Source organism: Monodelphis domestica, chromosome 3, assembly GCF_027887165.1.
Source record: "Monodelphis domestica isolate mMonDom1 chromosome 3, mMonDom1.pri, whole genome shotgun sequence".
Classification (NCBI taxonomy): domain Eukaryota; kingdom Metazoa; phylum Chordata; class Mammalia; order Didelphimorphia; family Didelphidae; genus Monodelphis; species Monodelphis domestica.
Genome location: NC_077229.1, coordinates 78,391,040 through 78,415,820, shown reverse-complemented (window position 1 = coordinate 78,415,820; position 24,781 = coordinate 78,391,040). Strand labels below are relative to the sequence as shown.

Genomic DNA, 24,781 nt, shown 5'->3' with positions numbered 1-24,781 from the left:
GCTCAAATTGGAAAGAAAAGAATTTGATCGGAAGAAGGAGAGGTTTTTAAAGCCACTAGAATAGTCTGGGCTGGCCCTTAGAACAGAGTCAGAGCTGGGAGGGATTCACCTACTTGGCCTCCAGGGCAAGGGCGATCATGCCAGCAGCCAGCGGGGCAGAGGCCGAGGTTCCCGTGTGCTTGTCTGTGCACTCGGAGTGCAGGTCTGTGGTCACCTGGAGGAAGGGGGTTGCCGGTGAGGAGTGGGGGGCAGCGTGTGGCCAGAAGCGGGGCCGGGGCTGGCAGGGACACTCACAATCTGCTTCTCGTTGGTGAGGCCGCTGCTGAAGGTGGTGGTGAGGGTGGAGGCGCAGGCTTCGCTGTACCAGGGGACAAGACCGTGCTGCGTCGTGCTGCCCACAGACAGCGTGTGGATGCTGTTGGTGTAGCCGTCACAATTGCAGTTGTCAAAGTGGAGGCCACCATTGCCCGAAGCCCAGACAAAGAGCGTGCCCAGGTTGCTGCGGCCCTGGAAAAGAGGCGTCCCAGGTGAAGGCGGAGAATCTTCGGAAGGAGGAAATCCACCTAGGATTTAGAGCTGGAAGGACCTCAGCTTAGAAATCCAGCTCAACTCCCTCCTCCTCCTCACTGACAATGAATGGATAAAAGAATGATGACAATAACGGTTCTGAGAGGTTCAAGGTTGACCAAGTGCTTTCTTCACAGCCACCTGGGGAGGCCAGTAGGCACTTATTAGCTGCACCATCTTGAACATGTACCTTGGAGAATAAGAACCTCGGTTTCCACAAGGAGGAAATTTGTTGTTCAGTCATTTTAGTGGTGGCTAACTCTTCATGACCCTTTTTGGGATTTTCTAGGCAAAGAGCCTGGAGTGGTTTGCTATTTCTTGCTCCAGCTCATTTTACAGATGGTGAAACTGAGGCAAACAAGGTTAAGTGACTTGCTCAGGGTCACACAATTAGAAAGCATCAGAAACCACATTTGAACTCGGGTCCTCTGACTCCAAATCCAGTCCTCTTTCTATGACCCTAAAGAGTTCTAAAAATATGAAAGTGGTTACAATAATGTCCCATATTTCTCTAGAGTTTTACAGTTTACAAAGTGCTTTTATATGTGTTTGTATGTAGTTTACAAAGCACCGTGCTATGAGGTAGGAAGTATTAATATTATGATCTCTATTTTACAGATGAGAAAACTGAGCCTCGGAGGGAAGACTTGGTCGAGTGCCATGGCTTATAAATAACTGAGAAAGAACTAGTCGGGAACTCCTCTCTGAGCACTGGTTCCTTTACAAGTAAGATGGGGGCATTATCCACAAGGGTACTGGGAAGACAACACTGCGCGTCTTGAAGAATGATAGAAATGTGAGCTTTTGGGAAAAAAACACCATCATCTATAAGGGCATCTATTGGGGCAGCTGAGTGGCTCAGTGGATTGAGAGCCAGGTCTGCATACAGGAGGTCCTGGGTTCCAATTTGGCCTCAGACACTTCCTAGCTGTGTGACCCTGGACAAGTTACTTGACCCCCATTGCCCAGCCCTTACCACTCTTCTGCCTCAGAACCAAAACACAGTATTGGTCTAAGGCAAAAGGTACAGGTTTAAAAAAAAATAAAAAATTGTAAAAAAAAAGTTTTTAATCCTGGGTTCAAATCTGACCTCAGACACTTCCCAGCTGTGTGACCCTGGGCAAGTCACTTAACCCCCATTGCCTAGCCCTTGCCACTCTTCTGCCTTGAAACCAATAGTTAATATTGATAAAAGATAAAGGTTTAAAAAATTATTACTATAGGGGCAGCTGGGTGGCTCTCAGGAACAATCATTTTTTGGTGTGAGGAGCAACAAACATTTCATAAATGCCAACTTGGTATAAGATACAATTCTGGAGGGGCAGCTGGGTAGCTCAGTGGATTAAGAGCCAGGTCTGCAGTCAGGAAGTCCTGGGTTCAAATCTGATCTCAGAGACTTCCCAGCTGTGTGACCCTGGGCAAGTCACTTGACCCCCATTGCCTAGCCCTTACCACTCTTCTGCCTTGGAGCCAATACACAGTATTGACTCCAAGACGGAAGGTGGGGGTTTAAAAAAAAAAGAAAAGAAATAAGAAAACTCCTTACACTTCTTCCCTTGCTCCTTTGCAGAAATTGGTAGGAGGAGCCTCCCCAAAGGTGTAGAACATTGTAAATATTGTCAGATTCTTTCTACAACTTTTCTGGATTTTGGGGGGAGACAGGAGAGAGATACGGGGGGACATTTAGAAGATGTAAAAATAAAAGATAGCCACAAAAATACGATTAATTAAAAAAAAACTTTATCTTCTGTTTTAGATTAGATACTAGATATCAGTTCCAAGGCAAAAGGGTGGTAAGGTCTAGGCAATAGGAATTAAGTGACTTGTCCAGGGTCACACAGTAAGAAGTATCTGAGGTCAGATTTTAACCCAGGACCTCCCATCTCTAGGTCTGGCTCTCAATCCACTGATCCATGTAGCCACCCCCAAAATCTAGTTAATTTTTAAAATCATCATCATCATTGCCCACCTTGCAGCCCATAGGCTTTAAGTAAAACTTTGTTGAATCAAATCTGACCTTTCCTCTGAGTCTAGACTTAGCTGTAGATTAGGGCAGGCTCTAACTTGCAAATGGAAAGCTTAGGCTTAGGGAGGGGAGGTGGAAAAGTATCTCTAGGATGCATGCTCATAGCTCCCACTCACAGTGTTGACCCCCTCAAAGAAGGCCTCTTGAGTCAGCAACCCAGGACCATCCACTGTGCGCCCATCATCCTCAGGACCCCAGCTGGCACTGTAGATTTGGATGTGTTGAGGTTGAAGGCTCAGGGACTGGGCCTCTACGATGTCAGTGATGGAACCATCTAGCATCCTCACACCTAAAGATGAGGGCAGAGAAGTAGGGGTGGTGAGAATGGGGGCTTCCCACCCACTTCCCTGGATTTTCTCCATCCCCAACCCAGGCCAGGATTTGTATTCAAGACTCAGGGGTCCACAGGACTCAGCATCCCCCAACCCCTACCCAGCCTCAACTCTAGAGTGGCAAGGGCCCCTACGTAGACACAGAAGACCAAAGTGGAGAAGAACCTCATATGACTCAGAACATGCTTCTCAAACTGTTTTTGTTCCTGACACAAGGAATATTCTCTACTGAGAAGAATCTGGCCATATCTAGAAGAGTTGGAAAATGGATTGTACATTCCCTTTCCTTTCGTTTCCTTCCCTTCACTTCCCTTCCATTCCCTTCCCTTCCATCTTGTAATCAATACTGTGTATTGGTTCCAAGGCAGAAGAGTGGTAAGGGCTAGGCAATGGGGGGGTTCAGTGACTTGCCCGGGGTCACACCACTAGGAAGTATCTGAGGCCAGATTTGAACCCAGGACCTCCCATGGGCCTGGCTCCACTGAGCCACTTAGCTGGCCCCTGTACATATTTCCTCAAGTGTACAATTTGGGTCACATTTAGCTAAAACTCAAGTATCTCCTGGTAAACCCTTTGAGAATTACTGATCTAAAACATCAGAGCTGGAATGGACCTCAGAATCAACTAAATTAGAAAGACCCTCAAAGCTTAGATCATTTGAGGCAAATCAGGCCTCAGAGCCTGGAATATCCAGAAGGGACCTCAGGGACCATTTCATGGATCCCCTTTTCCTCTTTTTACAGATGAGGAATCTAAGACCAGAGGTTAAGTGACTTGTCTAAAGTCACAAAGAAAATAGTAGAACTAGATTCAACTCCAGTTCCTTAAGACTCCAAAATGAGTATTCTTTCTATGGTACCTTTGTGAGAAACCAGAAGACTGATGTCATTGTAAGGACCCTTAGAACAGATGTCAGTGGAAAAGACTTTAACACATAGGAAGTCAAAGTTAGAAGGAGCTTTATTTATCTAGTTCTAGGTCATTTAGTTTAACCTCTCACAGATGAAGATGCTGAGGCCCAGGCAGGAGAAGGTATTTGCCTTAAATCACTAGGAGAGTGGAGCAGCTAAGAAGCTCAGTGGATAGGAAAAGTCAGGCCTAGAGATGGGAGGTCCTGGATTCAAATCTGACCTCAGATGCTTTCTAGCTGTGTGACCCTGGGCAAATCACTTAAACCCCACTGCCTAGCCCTTCTCACTCTTCTGCCTTAGAACCAATACTTATCAATTCTAAAGCAGAAAGTAAAGGTTCAAAAAAAGTCACTCAGGGAGTTGGTAGCAGAGCTGGGATTTGAGCCCCAACCAATAGATTCCTCAATTCCAGGCTCTTTCCAAGTTTCCTAATCTCCACTAAGGGAAATGACAACATTGAGAAGCCCAGTCGAATTGGGGAGATAAGATAAAGAGGCAGCAAGAATCCAGAGACAGACTGTGTGGTCCATACTAGAAAGGGTTACAGAAGGCAAGATCAGCATGGTCTAGATTGGTCAAGGCAGGCTCCTTGGAGGAGGTGAGGTAGAAGCTGAGCTTTAAGGGATAGAAAGAGTTTGAAAAAACAAGGGGGATGGGGCCATATTCTCAATGCAAAGGAACAGTGTGAATGAACTCTTAGGTGGTAGGAATAAATCTAGCACATTCATAGTTTTTTGTTTGTTTATTTGAACCCTCACCTTCCATCTGAGAATCAATTCTGTGTATTGGTACCAAGGCAGAAGTGACATGAGGGCTAGGCAATGGGTGTCAAGTGACTTGCCCAGGGTGACACAACTAAGAAGTGTCTAAATCCAAATTTGAACCCAGGATCTCCTGTCTCTAGACCTGGCTTTCAATCCACTGGGCTACCCAGCTGCCCCCTTATTCATAGTCTTGATAGGATGGCAAGGGTGAAAGAGAGGAGCTTCTGATGAGCTCCACTCCACTCCACAGAGAGAGTGGAAATATGGTGGTATCACCAATGGAGGCAAAGATGTCTAAAGCATGGAGTTGAAATCAAGAGAATGTTTAGAAGGGGACTAAGCTGGGGAAGAGATTCATGTGGTGGTGGTGTTTGACCTTTGTTTTATTTATTTGTTTATTTTAAGCCCTTTATCTTCTGTCTTGGAATCAATACTATGTATTGGTTCCATGGCAGAAGAGTGGGCTAGGCAATGGGGGTTAAGTGACTTGTCCAAGGTCACACAATTAGGAAGTGTATGAGGCCACACTGGAACCCATGATCTCCCATCTCTGGGCCTAACTCTCAATCCACTGAGCTACCTAGCTGCCCCCTTATCCTTTGTTTGTTTTTTTTCCCCCCATTTGAATTAGTTTATTTAGTCAATTTAGAACATTATTCCTTGGTTACAATAATCACATTATTTCCTCCCTCCCCTCCACCTACCCTTCCCACAGCCAATGCCCAATTTCATTGGGTTTTACATGTGTCCTTGATCAGAACCTATTTCCATGTTGTTGTTTACACTAGGATGTTCATTCAGAGTCTACATCCCCAATCATATCCCTTAGATCCATGTATTCAAGCAGTTGTTTTTCTTCTGTGTTTCTACTCCCAGAGTTTTTCCTCTGGATGTGGATAGTGTTCTTTCTTATAGATACCTCCAAGTTGTTCAGGATCATTGCATTGCTACTAATAGAGAAGTCCATTACATTCAATTGTACCACAGTGTATCAGTCTCTGTGTACATTGTTCTCCTGGTTTTGCTCCTTTCACTCTGCATCAATTCCTGGAGGTCATTCCAGTTCACATGGAATTCCTCCACTTTATTATTCCTTTGAGCACAATAGTATTCCATCACCAATATATACCACAATTTGTTTAGCCATTCCCCAATTGAAGGGCATCCCCTCATTTTCCAATTTTTTGCCACCACAAAGAGCATAGCTATGAATATTCTTGTACATGTCTTTTTCCTTATTATATCTTTGGGGTACAAACCCAGCAGTGCTATGGCTGGATCAAAGGGAAGACAGTCTTTTATCGCCCTTTGGGCATAGTTCCAAATTGCTCTCCAGAATGGTTGGATCAATTCACAACTCCACCAGCAATGAATTAATGTCGGCTTTGCCACATCCCCTCCAGCATTCACTACTTTCCTTTGCTGTCATGTTAGCCAATCTGCTAGGTGTGATACCTCAGAGTTGTTTTGATTTGCATCTCTCTGATTATAAGAGATTTAGAACACTTTTTCATGTGCTTATTAATAGTCTTGATTTCTTTGGCTGAAAACTGCCTATTCATGTCCCTTGCCCATTTATCAATTGGAGAATGGCTTGATTTTTTGTACAATTGGTTTAGCTCTTTATAAATTTGAGTAATTAAACCTTTGTCAGAGGTTTTTGTAATGAAGATTGTTTCCCAATTTGTTGCTTCCCTTTTATCCTTTGTTTAAAGAGGATCAATGACATCGATTGCTTGTGAACTGGATTTTGGTGAGGCAGAGTTGCAGAGTCATCAGTCTCATCTCTTTCCAGAGTCACCAAAGTCCAGTGGCAAGTCAGGTTGACTGGAGATGGCCCCAGGATGCAGTGGATGACCTTGACATCTCTAACACCAAGCTCTAAGTGCTCCACAGTACCTGCTTCAGCCACCTTCACAGCCATTGGAATACATTGTTCTTATCCACCTCTTTCACCAGGGGAAGTTCTCACATGCTTAAGGTATACATCCCCCTAAGTCATCAAAGGGTTTGAGGCCTTTCCGTGACCCTCAATCTGGGTAAGTGGAGATGGTGTTACTAGAATATGGCCACTGGGCATGCTACAGCTTCTTGGAGCCCCAGGTGAGAGTTGGGTGAAAGGCAGAGACCAAGGATGGAGGAGCAGCCTTAAAAAGGGCTCAGCAAGCCCTCACCTCAGAGGTGCTACTCCTCCCTGAACATCTCATACACCTCTCATATATTGTATCAGGCTGTATGTACAAAGATCATTTGAAGGAGTCACAGACATTTATCTTTAGGGAAGAGAAGGTTTAGGGAAAAGTCCTCCTGGGAGGTCTTCAAGCAGAGGTTGGAAGGCCATTTGTAGGGTAAGTCAATAGTCAATAAACTTTATATAGTGCTTGCTATAAACGGGGCACTATGCTAAGCTCTGGGAATGCAAATACAAAAAAAAATAAAGTTAGGTGGCTCAGTGGACTGTGAAGGATTGATTAAGGCTAAGGAAAATCTTGTAAAGCAGACGCAATGAATGGAAGCTTGAAGATCTGTCCATCAAGGAAAATTCCAAAGGAGAATGTGACCAGGGGGAAGGCAGTTTGAACAAACTGGCACAAAAACTGTTTCTTGCTCACTCTTTTTCCTTGAACCTTGGAGAAGGAGTTATAGAGAGAAATCTCTGCCTTTCTGGTTATTGGTTTCTCCCTGAAAGATTTGGGGCTTGGCTCTAAAGATCTTGGAAAGTTGCTAATAATATCCCTCTTAAAGACTATACAACTGTACTTTTATATTGAGATGATATTAGATTAGGGAAATCCTAAATTCCCTCTCTCCCATCTAAATTTCCTTATCCTTCCCACCTTCCTTTAAAATAAATCCTTGTTTCCAGTATTATAGAGAGTGATTTGTTTGTTAAAAGTTTTAGTCAACTTACCAGTTCTGAATCCCTGCTTGACTCCAACTGAAAAGATACCAGAATTGGGTGGGGGAAGGAGAGGAAAGAATTCTGTGTTTCCTATTACCTTATTTCTCAGTGTGTTTGCCCAGCACTTTCAGTTACCTTAAAAAAAAAAAAACCCAGGAAAAGGAACCCCCAATACAATTTGGCACCTCAGAAAAGGTCTTACCCTTCCCCAAAAAACAGTGACAGAAAATAAAAGGAAAAAAAAAGATGTTTCTACAAATAATCTGTGGACTGGTGGTACTTTCAATCATTGCCTATTACTGGATATATAATCTAATGTACAGTGCAGTGACTACCATTTTGGTGGATACTATAGGCCTTATATCAAATTCTACTTCATTTATAATGAACGTACCCTTCACTACTGACACCATGATATGGCAAATCCTTACCCAGATGTATGTTTTCACCATGGCTGCCATACAGACCTTCATTTATTATCTAAGGAATATCATCAAGTTCATAACACCAAAGAAAGCAGCTCAGATCATGGTTGTAGATACAAATCTGGAATAGCTAGTGAAAAAAATGTGTGAGGAGTTTCTGAAAAAACAGGAATTAGACCAGGCTAAGGATGGAAGTGGGCAAGAAGATACTAGGCTTAAGGACAAAGATAAGAAAGCAAAGGGAAAGAATAAGACAGGAGTTCAAGAAAATGGCAAAAAGGGGGTGGGGGGGGGACAAGGACATCAACAATGAGACTGAAAAAAATTTTCCACTCAGGGACATTGCAAAAATATCAGACACTGCAGGCATAGTTCATTCCAAAGTGCACAAACAGTTTTCTACCCAAGAACTCGAATCTATACACAGTAGATTTCAAAAATTTGTCTCTGAGCCCTACCATGCTCTCAAGGAATTAAAAAGAGCATTTAAAATCTTTGAACCCAATTTTGAGGATGTAGAGTTCCTCCTTTCAGAATTATTTAGCCCCTACCAGCATAGGCAATTTATTGAGAGGACAAGGAATGATAGCACCCTGACGAGCTGGCCTACTGAAGAACAGAGAGAAGATTTTGATTTTTCCAATCCAGCATGCATGACATATTTAAGAAAATGGAGAGAAGATCTCCAAGCCATAAAATCTTTCTGTTCAAAACCCAATGCATGGAGAAAATTTGATAAGTTGGTTCAAGAAAGTACGGAACATCCTGCTAGCTTCATGGATCACTTGTCTGAAACAGCAGAGTCTATCATGGGTATTGAGAAAGATTCAGAAGAGTCTGTGGCTCATGTAAGGAGACAGTTTCTTCAGGGTTGCACCTCACACCTGAAAAACTTCAAAAACTATTTCCCCAAATATGACACTGTAAATCTGCCTGAACTCCAAGAGGCTTCACCTTACTTATGGGAGAATCATAATGAACAATGGGCAGAAATGCAGGAACTAAAACAAAAACTGCAAAGCACAGAGGAATCATTGAAACAAAAAGAGATAGAGGAAATTAAGAACTTGCATACCATAAAGAAATACTCTAGACCACCAGAGCAGGGGACAGAGAGAAACCAGAAAGTGTTTCCTGTGTCACAAGGTTGGATACCTAATTAAGGACTTTTATTTAAAGAAAAAAATATGAGGTAAATAATAATAAAGGCACACAGGGAAAAACATATTATAAATCAAAAGCAAACTCGTGCTGTCAGCATTTCAGACTATAGACAGACCAAGAAGCATCAAACATTGAATCCATGTGATTAGCTATAAAATCAGGAGCTAAACCTAAATATGCAGAGGTTGTATTGCATAGCAGAAAGAATTTATGAAGCCAGGACTATAAAATACTTAAGTGTTGTACAAGGGGATAGAAAAAAGGTATTGTAGGATGGGACAAGCAATGAGGGACTTGCTGGAGTGAAACAAAAGCAAACACAAAGAAAAGAAAATACAAGAGTAGTGAAACAGGAAACTGAATTTATTGGGTCTGTGAGAAGTTATGGTGACAAATCAAACCAAATATTGAGTGAAAAGCAGAGACAAGTACATGAGTTAGATAAAGAGCGTATAAATCTAATTGTACAGATGCAAGCTGATATTAAAGACTCAGATAGAAGAGGCATAGTAACCAGTCATGAAAAAAGCAGAGAACAAATAAAAAAAATTTAGAAAACTTTTTTTTCAGTGTAAATTTGGGCACAGGGATTGAATTTAAGACAAAAAGGATTCATAAAAACTCACAAACATGATCAGGAGTTGTTGAAAGAAACAGTGAAACAAAATTTCAATTCCCTACAACAAAATGACTATAGGAAAACACAGACTAAAGTTATTATTGTAGAAAATGTTGCAGGAGCTATACAAAACAAGATACAAAAGCTCACAGACAACCAGAAAACCCCACTTGAACCTAGTAAAACTTCAAAAAGTTATATGGTACAGACTTCCTTAGAAAAAATATATAGCTTGAACCCAGACGCTGAAAATTTTCATCCTACAGTAAATAACTTAGAAATTTCAAATCTAAAAGAAGATAGGGCTGAAAATACAGTTGATATAATTGATCATAGTCAATGTATTGAAAGTGAAACAGCAGTTAGATTTGAAAATATAAATAGAATGGAAGGCATAACAAACTGCCAGGATAGGCAAGGGTTCAAGTGACTTCCATGAAGCCAACATTCTAAATGGAGGGGGAGGTCTGGCCAAGTAAAACTATATGAAATTACAGATAGCTATGGTTTAAATTCCTATTCCAGTGAAGTAGAAAACATGATACAATCAAATTTAAATGAAGATCACTTAAGAAATGATTTAAGCCAAGAAGATGTAACCATACAAATGGCAGAAGATAATAGTGCAATGCAAAATGAATCATTAACAGTTAACTCAATAGCAACACAAAAACCAGAAACATATGTATGGAGTACAGTGGGGAAGAATGAATACAAACATCCCAGTGATAGAGGGGAAAATGCAGCTGTACTAAACTCATTCCCAGAGAATTACATCATAGAGGGAAAGGATTATACCTCTACGCAGTCAAAAGAGAGGCCAGATGAACAAAAACTTGAGGCTGAAGAAAGTGTAGAACCTCTGAATTTTAGTAACAGCATTGCATATCTGCAAGAAGCAGTTAACCCCATAACATCAAGTTTTATCACCACAGAGCACAACTCTAGAGCTTATTAATGAGGAACAACTAGAAACAGATTTGTGAAAGATAAAAGCCGTTGACACAGGATTAGATCAACACATAAAATCTGAGTTAACAACATCTGACACAAGTTTACATAACACTGAACAAAATTCAATGAAAAACATAAGGATTACAGAATTCAATGATCAAGAATCAGACTTAGACCAAGATGATTCAATACCAAATGGTGAAATAATAATGGACTAAAATACTAATGAAGAACAAGAACCACAAGAATTTTTAAAGCTTTTAGATTGGGATATACTAGTAGTCTCTTGGTATCCGAGGATGATGATTGTCTTTGTGCACTTTCATCTGTGATGTAGATGAGTGTGCACAAAAACACTTGTGCAGGAAGGAGATTTAAGTGGAAAAGTTGATGCACAGAGACAGTCCCACTCTCTTGGCATTAGAAGCCTGGGTCCATTGGCACAAAAAGTCGTTACACCTGGATACTTCCTCAGCTGCATTGGATGGCTGTGTTGTCTTGTGCTCCAACACACCCTGAGCACTCCACAGTGCTTTGCTGCATTGCCCTCTCAGCCGTTGAACCTTCTTATTGGTTTCTTCCATCTGTTCAGCCAAAGCAGTCTTCACATGCTGGGTGAGCAAAGCCCTGGTTCACCAGGGGTCTACGACCTGATGGCTACCCTCACAAGGTTTAGCCAGCCTGTCGAAGCCGTTGCCCAGCATGTGGCCACTGCCACATGCTAGCAGCTACTAGGAGCCACAAGTGAGAGCTGAGTGTCAGGTGAGGGTCAGAGGTTGGAGAGCTGCCCTAGGAGGGCACGACAAGCCCTCCATACCCATTGGGATTGGGATATGTGGGACACAAATGAGCAAAGTGAATACCTAGACCCAGAACAAACAAAACCTTATGTAGATAATGATGATGATGACATCATGGAGGACAGAAGAAGCTATGAGGAAGTAGAGAAATTATTTGCCATTTCTGGTGTTAATTGTTATGAAGAATTGTTAGATAAATTACTCTGAGACTAACAATGATGATGATGAAGTATGTCTATACAGATGGTGATTATGAATGGGAAGAAACATATTAAAGAACAAATTGAAGGAGAGATAGATAGACAATTTCACATCTATTCTCTAACTTTATCAACATAACATGACAAATACCATCTGTGGAGAAAGACTGTAACCAGGATTAGTTGAGTTCCATAGGGTAATATACAACACAAAACCTTGTGAGAACAAAGACTAGTCCTAGGTATAAAATCTGACAAAAGAACAATTAAGGAATTGAATCACATCAAGAAAATCCCTAAGTTTCTAGTAACAAACTCTAACTTCGTGACTATGACAAGTATAAGCATCCCAGTAATGGAACATGGGAAACACCTAGGATGCTATTGAAGCATCTACCCATATTGGATGAACCTGTTATCAAAGACTTTAAATACCAATTTATAGATGAGAACTGAAACAGGTTCCCCCTATCTTTCAACCTTCATCCTAAAACCAGATCTCTACTGGGGGGCGGGGGGAGGGGGAAGAGAGGGAGGGTATACCATGAAGATATTATCTCATAGTTTCAGACATCTCACAAGAAACAACAATGTAGTCACATTCAAATCTAAAGCTACATTATACCCATAACCTTACCAGCAATGAAGATGATTAAAATAATAACAATAGCCCTAGAAATAGTTCACAATAGTCCCTGTACATGAAAAGCTATGAATGAGAAAACAAAGAACACATATGAAAGCATCGCATATAATAATATAAAGGAAACACACAAGACTACAAATTACAACAGAAACAAGCACTGCAAAAGCAAAGATGAAATAGCTCCAGACATACATACATAACTCCAATGAAAAATAATCTCTGCTTGCAACAGCAATGGAAATGAAACAAAGTTACTTGACTAAGAAGACATGACTCTATAAAATACATTATATCATGTATCATTCTATCTATACTAACAGGAACCCACAAGCTAAAAGCAAAATTCTATCTCCAAGAAAACCTCAAAAGTTAAGAGAATCTCTTAATATAAATATCTTAGAGAAGCAATCTATACAAAGGAAATCCCCTTGTGATATCAAACATCAAATAATACAAGATAATATCATTATTTCAAAACCATAACATACATTCTGAAAAATGTATACAGTACAACATATTACATACACCCACACATGAAGATTATCGTATGGAAAAGGATACTTCCACACATGAAGAATTAATTCATAAACACTGACATGCACACATTAAGAACTCAAACTTACTTCCATGCCCAAGGAAACAGAAATCAATCTTACATACATGCATATGAAAAGCTTACATGTAGGCATGTTCCTGTGTGTTCCCATATGTTAAAGAACACAGAACTTCACTCAAGGTGAGACGACAGACAACATGTATATGCTGCACAGAGGAAAAACCCAAGACATGTATGTTTCTACAATCAACACCAAAGACCTGGAAAGACTTTGAAATCTTGAACTGATGGTCATGAGGTCTTGTAAGGATGCAACATACATGTTAACTTCACATATAGGTACATGCACATATACAACTACACATAAGCACAACGTGGATAGGAATCTCATGGACTAGGTAAGTATACAAGACATTTCATAGTAATACACATACACAAAATTCATACTGATATACTTGTGAGTTTCTGTGGAAAATTCAAACAAAAACAATTTTCTCATCTGCAAGATTTTACACAGAAATCACAAACAGAATTGTATTATAACTGTACATATGTGAAATCTGTATAGATAAAAACTATGTACATTTGTAAATACTAATGGACTAACAGACTAAAGAGATTAGGGCAATTTATTAATATTCTAATTACTAACAGAAATAGGGAAGGCTTAGGGAATTTGTTCAAAATCCTAGATGATTTAGGGACAGATGTATAGCATTATTAATGTAAGTTAAGCTACATAATAATGTTGTTAACAGTTGTTGCTCATAGAAACTTTTACTTAGAACAAATTATAGTCATTGGGATATGACAGTTACATTGTAAAAAAATTGTTGCATTGTTTGCTATTATGTTCAAAAACATATTTCTGTATTGAATTTTATGACCTACACCACTTTCCGACTCCCAAAACTTATAATAGGAATATTTAGTCAGAATACTTAAGATAGAGTAGGATTTTTTTTTATTTTGGGGGGTAGTGGAATAGTTTAACATAGTATAGGTTAAAGCTTAGACAGTTGGGAATTCTTCAAGATAAAATTAATAGGTGAGTATTGTTGATTCAGAATACCGGTTGTATTCTGTCCAAGAAATTAAAAGGGGATTTGTGAAGGATTGATTTAGGCTAAAGAAAACCTTGCAAAGCAGATGCAATGAATGGAAGCTTGAAGATCTGTCCATCAAAGAAAATTCCAAAGGAGAATGTGACCAGGGGGAAGGCAGTTTGAACAAACTGGCACAAAAACTGTTTCTTACTCACTCTTTTTCCTTGAGCCTTGGAGAAGGAGGTATAGAGAGAAATCTCTGCCTTTCTGGTTATTGGTTTCTCCCTGAAAGATTTGGGGCTTGGCTCTGAAGATCTTGGAAAGTTGCTAATAATATCCCTCTTAAAGACTGTACAACTGTACTTATTTATATGGAGATGATATTAGATTAGGGAAATCCTAAATTCCCTCTCTCCCATCTACTTCCCTTACCCTTCCTTCCTTTAAAATAAATCCCTGTCTCCAGTATTATAGAGAGTGATTTGTTTGTTAAAAGCTTTAATCAACTTACCAGTTCTGAATCCCTGCTTGACTCCAACAGAAAAGATACCAGAATTGGGTGGGGGAAGGAAAGGAAAGAATTCTGTATTTCCTATTACCTTATTTCTCAGTGTGTTTGCCCAGCACTTTCAGTTACCTTAAACAACCCAGGAAAAGGAACCCCCTAATACAGGATAGAACCAGGCTTGGAGCCAGGAGAGCCTGGGTTCAAATCTGGCCTCAGACATTTCCTAGCTCTGTGACCCTGGGCAAGTCACTTAACCCAGCCCTTACTGCTCTACTTTGGAACCAATATATAGTATTGATTCTAAAGGAAAGAAAGCTAGTCCCTGCCTGAAAGGAACATTACAATCTATTGAAGGATGGGGATAATACCCAAAAAAGTTGAAAAGTTGGAGGCAGGACAGTGAGGGGAGGCACTCAACATGGGGACAGGGTAGAGAAGACAGTCAGACAAGTCTCAAAGTAGAGTAGCCAGGAGGAACAAGGGACATGTCTGAGTTGAGCTGGATCCTCAAATAGTGGCTTGTAGTTCATGGCCCCACCTTCCAATCAGAGGGACAGGGAGTGATGATGAGATCTTACAGAGGAGGAGATTATCTCAACAATGAGCTTCTTGGGAACAGAACCAGGAGAACACTGTACACAGAGATGGACGCACTGTGGCACAATTGAATGTAATTGGCTTCTCTACTAGCAGCAATGCAATGACCCAGGACAATTCTGAGGGACTTATGAGAAAGAATGCTATCCACATCCAGAGAAAGAACTGTGGGAGCAGAAACCCAGAAGAAAAACAATTGTTTGATCACATGGATCAATGGGTACATAATTAGGGATGTAGATTCTAAACAATCACCCTAGTGCAATTATCAATAATATGGAAATAGGTCTTGATCAATGACACATGTAAAACCCAGTAGAATAGCACATTGGCTATGGGAGGGGTGGGGGGAGGGGAGGGAAAGAACATGAATCTTGTAAGCATGGGAAAATATTCTAAATTGACTAATTAAATAAAAATTTCAAAAAGAATGATCTTCTTGGAAATTGGGGAAGTCCACAGAACAGTACAGTACAGTACAGTAAGGACTCCTTCTGGTAGGGGTCAGACTAGATAATTGCTGAGGTCCCTTCCAGGTCACTCATTCTCTGATTCTTGAAACTGTATGTCAATGATGGCAAACCTATGGCACAGGTACCAAAGAGGGCATGTAGCCACCCTCCCCCCCCCCAAGTTTGTTACTGAAAAGGCAGAGGGACTCAGGTGGAGATGCTCCCCTCCTACTCTCCACCATGCCTGAAATTTTTTCTTATCTCCCACCCCTCCACTTAGCAGCCCAGTGGAAGCACACAGGGGTAAGGTAGGTGGCTCACAGATGGCACTGCTGGCCCCTCTGTCCAGCAGCCCAATGAGAGTGCTTTCTCCCTCCCCTGTGTGGGCTGAGGGGAGTGGGATTGGGGGTAGGGCATGCCTAGCACTCAGTGCTAGGGACATGGTACTTGGTCTGGGGGATGGGGTGGGAGCAGGGTCTGTCATTTGGCCTCTAAAAGGTTCACCATAACTGGTCTATACTGATGCATTTGAATGGCTATCACTGCAAGAGGGATCAGCTAGTCAGTCAATAAACATTTATTAAACATCTCCTATGTAGCAGGCACTGTACTGAATTCTGGAGATACAAAGAGAGGCCAAAGAAGAATCCCTGCTCCCAAGAAAGTTACATTCTACTGGGAGAAATAAATGCAAGCAATTCAGTTTAAACATGTTATATTCAGAATAAATTGGAGATAATCAAGAGAAGGATGACACTAGAATTAAAGGGGAAATGGGAAAGGCTTCCTGTAAAAAGTGAAATTTTATTTTATTTTTTTAAACCCTTACCTTCTGTCTTAGAATCAATACTGTGTACAGAAGAGTGGTAAGGGCTAGGCAATGGAAGTTAAGTGACTTGCCCAGGGTCACACTGCTGGGAAGTGTCTGAGGTCAGATTTGAACCCAGGACCTCTCATCTCTGGACCTGATTCTCAATCTACTTAGCCACCCAGCTGCCCCCTAAAAGGTGATATTTTAGATGGAACTTGAAGGAAGCAAAGAAGGACACTGGGAAGAGGAAGAGAATTCTATTCCAGGAGGACAGACAGTAAAAAAATGACCAGCAAGGAAGGAAGGAGATGAGGAAGGAAGGAAGGAAGGAAGGAAGGAAGGAAGGAAGGAAGGAAGGAAGGAAGGAAGGAAGGAAGGAAGGAAGGAAGGAGGGGAGGGGAGGGAGGAAAGGAGGGAAAGGAGGGGAGAGAGGAAAGGAGGGGAGGGAGGAAAGGAGGGAAAGGAGGGGAGGGAGGAAAGGACTCTCCCAGTTCTGACATCTTGTGTTCTAAGGAATTGTCTGTCTCTACCCTTTAATTATTAACTTGCTCACACTAGCTTTTGGTAATAACTCCCCTTGTCCAGGGTACTACTCAAAGAGTAGTTCCTACCCATGGGCACCAGACCCTAGGCAACTCTCTCTGACACTCTGAGCCTCTATGCCAACTCCTTGCCTTGTGACCAAGAGCAGGGCCCTGGAGGACTGGGGCATTTATCTTATGATTACCACCAGAAACTTGAATTTAATGCTGGAAGGGCACTTTAAAAGGCACTTCAAATTCTGTTTGGAAATTATCTCTGAAGCGAGGATACCCCCCTGCCTTGGGCTGCCTTTCCAGGTGCCCTCTACCAGCCCTCATGAAGCCCCTACCTCCAATCTTGGCATTGTAGGCAACACCCACACCACAGATCCCATTATTGGCTACAGCTGCTACTTCTCCTGCACAACGGGTCCCATGCCTGGGGAGAGGGAGAAGGAAGGACTTGGTGAGATAATCCATCCATCCCTCCCTCTCCAAAGTTGAAGTTCTAAGGAAGGGATCCATGTATCCCTTTCCACCAGCACCCAAGTCAGGAACTCACCGATTATCATTGGTAGAAGTGTATCGAGGTTGTGGGTCAGGATCATTGTCATTGAAGTCATAACTGGCCAGAGGGTCCTGGATCAAAGGATCATATAGGGTTGGAAAGGGCCTTAAAGACCATCTAATCGACTCCACCCACATTTTACAGATGGGTAAACTGAGGCCATAAGCATTAAGTGACTTGCCCAAGGTCACACAGGTAGTAAGTAGCAGAGCTGGGATTTGAAATTTCTAACAATGAAATTCCATCCCAGAGTGGAACAGTCAGCCTTGGGAGATAAAGGGTCCCCTCCTTACTTGAGTTCTTCAAGTGATGGCTGAATGACCATTTGTTGGGGGTGGTGAAAGGATTCTTGATCAGGTAGGGGTTGAGTTTTCTAAGGTCCCATGGCTAGTTAGCAAGAGCAATAGGATTTGAACCAAAATCACAGAATCCTAGGATTAGAGCTAGATGGGACCTAAAAGGTCCATCAAATTCAATTCCATTCAATAAGCATTTATTGGAGAACTAGTAGCACAGCAGATAGCGTACCAGGCCTGAGATGGGAAGAAACTGGATTCGAATCTGGCCTCAGATACTTCGTAACTGTGTAATCCTGGGCAAGTCACTTAACCCCATTTGCCTAGCCCTTGCTCTTATGCCTTAGAATCATAACTAAGACAAAAGTAAGAGTATTTTTTTTTTAAAAACACAGATTTATTTGTGAGCTCAGTGCCAGGCACTGGGGGAGAGGCTGAGGCTACAGAGATTGAAGGGAAACAGACCCTTCTCTCAAAGAACTTAGATTCTACTACAACACATTCCCAGATAAATAAATACAAAATAGATTCAAAATAAATCTGGGGGAAACGGAGGGAACACTAAGAACTAAGATGATCTTCCAGGGGTTCCCGTAGGAGGGCACACTTGATCTAGGTCATGGAGGGAGCTAGGGTTTCCAAGATATAGTGGTGAAGAAGGGGAGGAGACCATGGCCCAAAGACACACCAATGGGAAGTGGGATGTGATAGTGTGGCAAGTAGATCAATCTCCTAGGAGCATAGGATTCAGTAGGGGAAGTGACTATCCTAAGATCACTATTAATAAGCAGAAGAGCCTGAATTTGAACCCTGGTTCTGATTCTCCATCCTGTGGGTTTGTTGTTGTTGTTTTTAAAAAACCCTTACCTTCTATCTTAGAACCAATTCTATGTATTGGTTCTATGGCAGAAGAGTGGTAAGGGCTAGGCAATGGGGATTAAGGGACTTGCCCAGGAAGTGTCTGAGCTCAAATTTGAACCCAGGACATCCCATCTGCAAGCCTGACTCTCAATCCACTGAGCCACCTAACTACTTACTACCGCATCCCTCTCTCTGTAGAGACGGTGGTTCCCATCCAGTTTGGCCATTCTGGAAGTCTAAGAACCACAACTACTCAATCCCCCCGCCACATTCCCCCTTGAAGCCCTCCTGCCTCTCCAGGTCCCTGCACTTACGTAATTAGCCTGCAGATCAGGATGGTCCTTCTCTATTCCGTCATCCAGGATGGACACCACAACCCCCTGGCCTGTGTAACCTTTTTTCCAAGCCTCCAGGATGTTCAGGTCAGGGTAGACCTCCTTGCTCTAGAAAGGGAACCTCAGAAGGTCCCTGCAGGGGACTTCCCCAGACTAGGGGCCCCAAGCTCCCAACAGGGGAAACTGAGACTCAGGGGAAGCCTTGCTCTTCACCTGGTCCCCTCACTCTTTATCCATGGACTCTGGAGTCCACCCCCCCTCCCCGCCTCAGTCCCCATCCTTCTTACCAAATACCATTGCTTAAAGAACCAAGGGTCTGTGGGCAGCTCAAACGTCTCTCTCTTCACCCGGCGCTTCAGTGTTTGCTGCTCAAACCAGTGGACCTGAAAGGACACCAGCCCTGTCTATCCTACTCAGAGACACCAAGTACTTGGGAGTTTCTCCAAGCACTCATTTCTTTATTATTTGCCATTTTGCTATAAGCTGGGCTCTGTACTTGCTGCTAAGGAGAGAGCCCAGGTGACACAACCAAGAATTAGGCTAGCAAAGCACGTCTATGTGAGCCATTGCTGTTCAGTCATTTCAGTCACATCCAACTTCTTGTGACCCCAATTAGGGTTTTCTTGGCAAAGATACTAGAGCAATTTGCCATTTCCTTCTTCAGTTTATTTTATGGACAAGGAAACTGAGTTAAACAGGGTTAAGGGACTTGCCCAGGGTCACACGGCTCAGTATCTGAGACTGGATTTGAACTCAGGTCTTCCTTACTCCAGGCCCAATGGTCTATCCACTGTTCCAACTAGATACCTTACATCTACGTAAGACATGGATACAAATAATGAGAAAAGAGTTTCAAAGTCAGAGAGATCACTTTCAATTGGAAGATGGAAAGGAGAGAAATCAGGAAGGTTTTAAAGAGGAAGTAGAACTTAAGGGTATGCAGTAATATACACCAATTAAGGCTCTATTTGCAATAACAAAAAACTGGAAGAGAATTTATATTTCCAACAATTAGAAAATGGCTGAATAAACTAAGACATATCAACAAGGGTGAGAGGCAGGGTGATATAATAAATGGATCAGTCTTAAAAGTCAGGAAGGCAGCTAGATAGATAGAGACCCAGGCCTGGAGTTAAAAGGACCTGCTCAGATACTTCCTAACTGGACAAGTCACTTAACCCCAAATAGCCTAATCTTTAAGGCTCTTTTAGAGTTTAAACAAAAAAACAAACAAAAAAAGGAGGCAGCTGGGCGGCTCAGTGGATTGAGAGCCAGGCCTAGAGATGGGAGGTCTTGGGGTCAGATCTGACCTCAGACACTTCCTAGCTGTGTGACCCTGGGCAAGTCACTTAACTCCCATTGCCTAGCCCTTACCATTCTTCTACCTTAGAAACAATAGATGGTATTGATTCTAAGGTGAAAGGTAAGGGTTTCAAAAAAAAAGCCAGGCAGACCCACTAAGTTCAGTGTCAGCTGTGTGACCAGAAAAGGGGAAATGATTGAACGTGTCAGTGCCCCAGGCAACTCTGAGACTCTGAATTACAGATCTGTTTTGGTGAAGGGAGTATCCATAGTGGGGAGAACGCTAATTGGGTCTTGTCCAAAGAATTGATTGATTATTCAAATTAACTCCATTTTAAGGAAACAAGCTTTATTATAAGAGAATATAGTAACAGAGAAACAGAGTTAGTAAGTATTTAAAGAAAGAGGAGATGTGATAAGGAGAGGTAGAAAGTGAGAGAGAGGGAGGAAAAGAGAGAAAGGGAGGGAGGGAAGGAGGAAGAGAGAGGAGAGAAGAGAAAGGGAGAGAGAAAGGGAGGGAGAGAGAGGGAAGAAGAGAAGGGAGTGAGAGAGAAGGAGGGGGAGAGACAAAGAGAGGAGAGAGAGGGAGGGAGAGAAAGAGGGAGGGAGGAAAAGAGAAAAAGGGAGGGAAGAAGGGAGAGAGAGAGCAACTTTTAGCTAAGTGCAGATTCTAAGGAAGACAGTGAATGTGGAAATTGAGCATTGCTTGAACCTAGTCCCATGAGACTGGGAAGCAGAACCAGCTGTCCTTTCGGTCTGGAGACCCCAGGGAGGGACCTAGATTGTGTCTAAAGATGGATGGGAGGAGTTTTCTCCTAACTGTGAATCTAAGCAACTCCTCTGTGTTATCTGAGAGGTAGCCCCATTCTAACCAACTAGTTATTGCTTCTGTCCTCTTGCTTGTGTACAGCTACTTGGCAGGGTTTGTGGGACATTTCAGCCCACAACTCCAGCATGGGTGAAATGACTTATCTGGACTAAAAAATAATGCAGTGAAATATAATGTTCTGGCCCCCTAAATATGCTAAATGTGGATGTAGACGGAGACACTGAACACTTTCTGAAGCAATGCAAAGGAGAATTAGCTGAAGTAGAACTGGGTGCACTCAGATGACAATAATCATAAGGAACATGTATGTAGTTTGTGCTTTAATGTTTGAAACCTGTTTTATACATGTTATGCCCTCAACCCTTACAATAACCCTGGGAAGGAAGTGCTATTATTATTCTCATTTAACTAATGAGGAAACTGAAGTTGACAGAAGTTGAATGCCTTACTAAAGGTCCCATAGCTAATTCGTGTCTGAGGCAGGATTTGAATTCAAGCCTTCCTGCCTCCAAGTTCTATCCATTGCGACATCTACCAGCCTCAATGACTTCATGCAAACTTTATAGGAAAAAAAGGTGGGGGGAAATTGGTTTAGGTTTGGGTTTTTTTTTTTTTTAAGAAAAAGCCAGAATAAGTCAAACTTCAGGCAAGCCAGAAGGAGACACATAAAAAAAAAATCAAATACTTGCTTATTTGTTTCTTATTAATATGTTAGGATCTATCTTTTTAAGTAGGATAGGGACTGGAAAACATTTCATTTGGTATAGGGGGAATGCTGAATGAAGATGCAGGTCAGGCTTAGAGAGATGCCTAGAGCAGTAAAGTTAAGTGACTTGCCCAGGCTCACACCACCAGTAAATGTTAAAGGCAGGACCTGAACCTAGCTCTTCCTGGCTCCAAGATCAGTTCTCTTGCAACTAGTTCATATTCCCTCTTCCCTTGTTAATTTCTACAAGGTTTATGGAAAAATTGAGTCTTCATTTTATATTTTTGCATTTTATTACTCATTACTAAAATTTCTTTTTACTCTTTTCTCTATCTTAGAATTGATACTAAATATTGGTTTCAAGGCAAGAGTGGTAAGGACTTGGCACCACTTAATCTGTCAGCCTCAGTTTCCTCTTCTGCAAAATGGGGATTATAATAACTTCTAGGTTTATTGTGCTATATTAATAATACCTTCCTGGGTTATTGTGAGGAAAAAATGATATATTTATAACACCTTTTACAAACCTTAAAACACTAAATGCTAGCTAGTTATTATCTTGGAAAGCATCCCAAATGGGCAGGAAATCTGTGCTCCTCTTGTGGCTCTGTCATCATCACACTGTATAACTTTAGGAGAGACACAACCTCCCAAGGATTGATTTTCCTACCATGCTTGATAGAAAAAGTCCTGAACCGAGAGGCTGCGGACCTGGGTTTTAGTCCAAAGAAAGAAGACCAGAATGTAGAAAGGACTCAAAACTCCTCCCTATGGGGGAACTGAGGGTGCTTAGGCAGAAGAACTAGGGAGAAAGATGGCTGATTTGAAGTCTTTGAAAGGCAATGATAGAGAGGAGAGATTAGATTTGTTCTGCTTGGCCTCAGAAGGCCAAAAAATTGAGGTTTCAGGCAGGGGTGTGCTAGTAAATGTTTAACACAATAATAAAAATGTTCTTAGAAAATACAAGGCATTTTTTCAGTTTAATCTGCATTATTAACATTTTCCCCATCACTTTCTGAAGTCTGGATAACCAATAAAACAATAAAAGAGCAGTAGGAGTTTTTGGAGGTATAAATACTCTCCCTGAAATAGCCAGCAGGTTAGAGCTGGCCCCAGCACACTGCTGGTTTCAGGGAAGCAGATTTAAGTTCAAATTTTTTAAAAAATGATCTCGAATTGAGAGCTGGCCCAAAATGGGATGAATTACTTCAGGAAATGAGGAGTTCTCCATGACCACTGACCTTGGAAGAATAGATTCAATAACCAACTGTTGGAAATGTTGTAGAAAGGTGGGTCCTTCCCCACCTCCCAATTTTGAGATTCATCAGTCCTGCAATTCCACCAACTTTGGCCACATTTCGGCCCCTCTTCATTTCCTCAAGATCTCAGATATCTTGGGAGATGATTTTAAGGGTCAAAAATGATAGCCTCCAAACTGTCCCTGCCTCACCTCTTCAAGGAGAGGGAGAAAGAGAGGAGAGTGGATAAAATGATAAAAATCTGTCATCCTTCCTCATTGCCCCCCCAACTCACCTTAGGGTCTTTCTTCAACCTCAGGCTGTGCCCCCAGTGCTGGCTGAGAGCTCTGGAAGCCACCCCCCGGTGCTGGAAGTGGTAATAGTGCCGGCCTTGGATGACCTGCAGGAAAGAAGGCTCAGCCACTGGACCAAAGGAGCTAGGACTTGGGAAATAGCATCCCTGGGCATTATGCCAGTGAAACACAGCCCAGCATCTCCCTCACCCCCTGGGACATTACCCTGCACCTCCTGGAGCCTAACCTGTGCTAAGGAGCCCAGCTTTCTGAGAGGGATCCCAGCAGCAAGTTCCACTGACTGCCTGGGAGTTGGAGGGTTGATATTTTTCTGGGACTGGGGGGGTGGGGGTGGTCAGAGGGAGGGAAAGGAAAAATCAGGGTGAGGAAGTAATAGGAAACAGCTGAGCGAGGCTGTGTGTGAGTTGTATATATCTATTTCTGAGCTTACAGGCGGGGGTGATGCTGTCAAGTAAATAATGAAGTCAGAGCCATATGTGTTTCTGGAAAGCCACTGCATATGGAGGGGCCTTCTGTGCCTTCAGATGTGCCCAGGAGGGAGCTGTGGGTGTCTATGTATTGGAGATGAGGAGACAGGTGGGGTGGAGGTGGATGGGTTAATGCACGCATGCACCCACACACTTTAGTTTAATAAATATTTATGAACTATCTACTCTGTTCTAGGCACTGTGGGAACAAAGATAAAAACCCACTTGATCTTTGCCTTTAAGAAGCTAATATCTTACTAACTGGAATAACCTCCCATACACAGGTAAGTATGAAACAAGATAGAGGGGGCCGAGGTGGGCAGAAGAGAGATCCCAGCATTTGCAGATAGGGAAATTGAAGGCCAGAAGGGGTAAAAGGATTTGCCCAAGGACACCCAGGCACCCACTTGAGCCTATAAAAGAGATAAGAATTATAAAAAGCAAATCCCAATCTCTGCCTCAGTTTCCTCCTTTGTAAAGTGAAGGGGCTGGAAAACTAGATGGATGAAAATCTGAAGCCTCTTCTGATTCTACTCTCCTGGATAACCCCAGTGGCCTCAGCTTCAAGTCTCTCCCCTATCTAATCCATTCTCCTGAGAGCTACAAAAGTGATTTTTCTTAATGTTTGTCAATAAATTACAATGTCTTCCTATTGCCTCTAGGACCCAGTATTTTATTGTTGTTGGTCATTCCCAACTCTCTGTAACCCCTTTCGGGGTTTTCTTGGCAAAGATACCAGTGGTTTGTCATTTCCTTCTCCGGCTCATTTGATAGATGAGGAAACTAAGTCAGTGACTTGCCCAGAGTCACACAGCTAAGAAGAGTCTGAGGCCGGATTTGAATTTAGGAAGATGAGTCTTCCTGACTCCAGGCCCAGCACTCTCTGTCCTAGACCACCTAGCTCCCAAGGAGCAAATATAAAACCCTTTAAAATCTGGCCCCAACCTACCTTTCCAAATTTCTGATATATTACTCCCCTTTCTGGATGCTGCAGTCCTCCCACAAAAGGGACTCTCATTTCTTGCTCACACATTATGCTCTGTCTTCCTTCCCGGGACCTTACA

General features: G+C 42.2%; 1 protein-coding gene across 4 annotated transcripts in view; it reads right to left on the bottom strand.

Moving 5' to 3' along the window:
* PCSK4 (proprotein convertase subtilisin/kexin type 4) overlaps positions 1–24,781 on the bottom strand; it is a 44,969-nt gene that overhangs the window by 7,999 nt on the left and 12,189 nt on the right. For 3 of the 4 annotated variants that reach the window (XR_008917368.1, XM_056822233.1, XM_056822235.1), the window contains exons 2-9: positions 23,232–23,336; positions 19,149–19,244; positions 18,841–18,969; positions 17,364–17,440; positions 17,152–17,240; positions 2,710–2,882; positions 295–507; positions 114–214 (exon numbers count right to left, since the gene is read on the bottom strand). Coding sequence is in view for 3 of the 4 variants with exons in the window: in XM_056822233.1 (XP_056678211.1) it covers positions 114–214; positions 295–507; positions 2,710–2,882; positions 17,152–17,240; positions 17,364–17,440; positions 18,841–18,969; positions 19,149–19,244; positions 23,232–23,336 (983 nt within the window). In the remaining variant the exon portion in view is untranslated. The remainder of the gene's footprint in view (positions 1–113; positions 215–294; positions 508–2,709; positions 2,883–17,151; positions 17,241–17,363; positions 17,441–18,840; positions 18,970–19,148; positions 19,245–23,231; positions 23,337–24,781) is intronic. The other variant, XM_056822234.1, reaches the window with a different exon arrangement.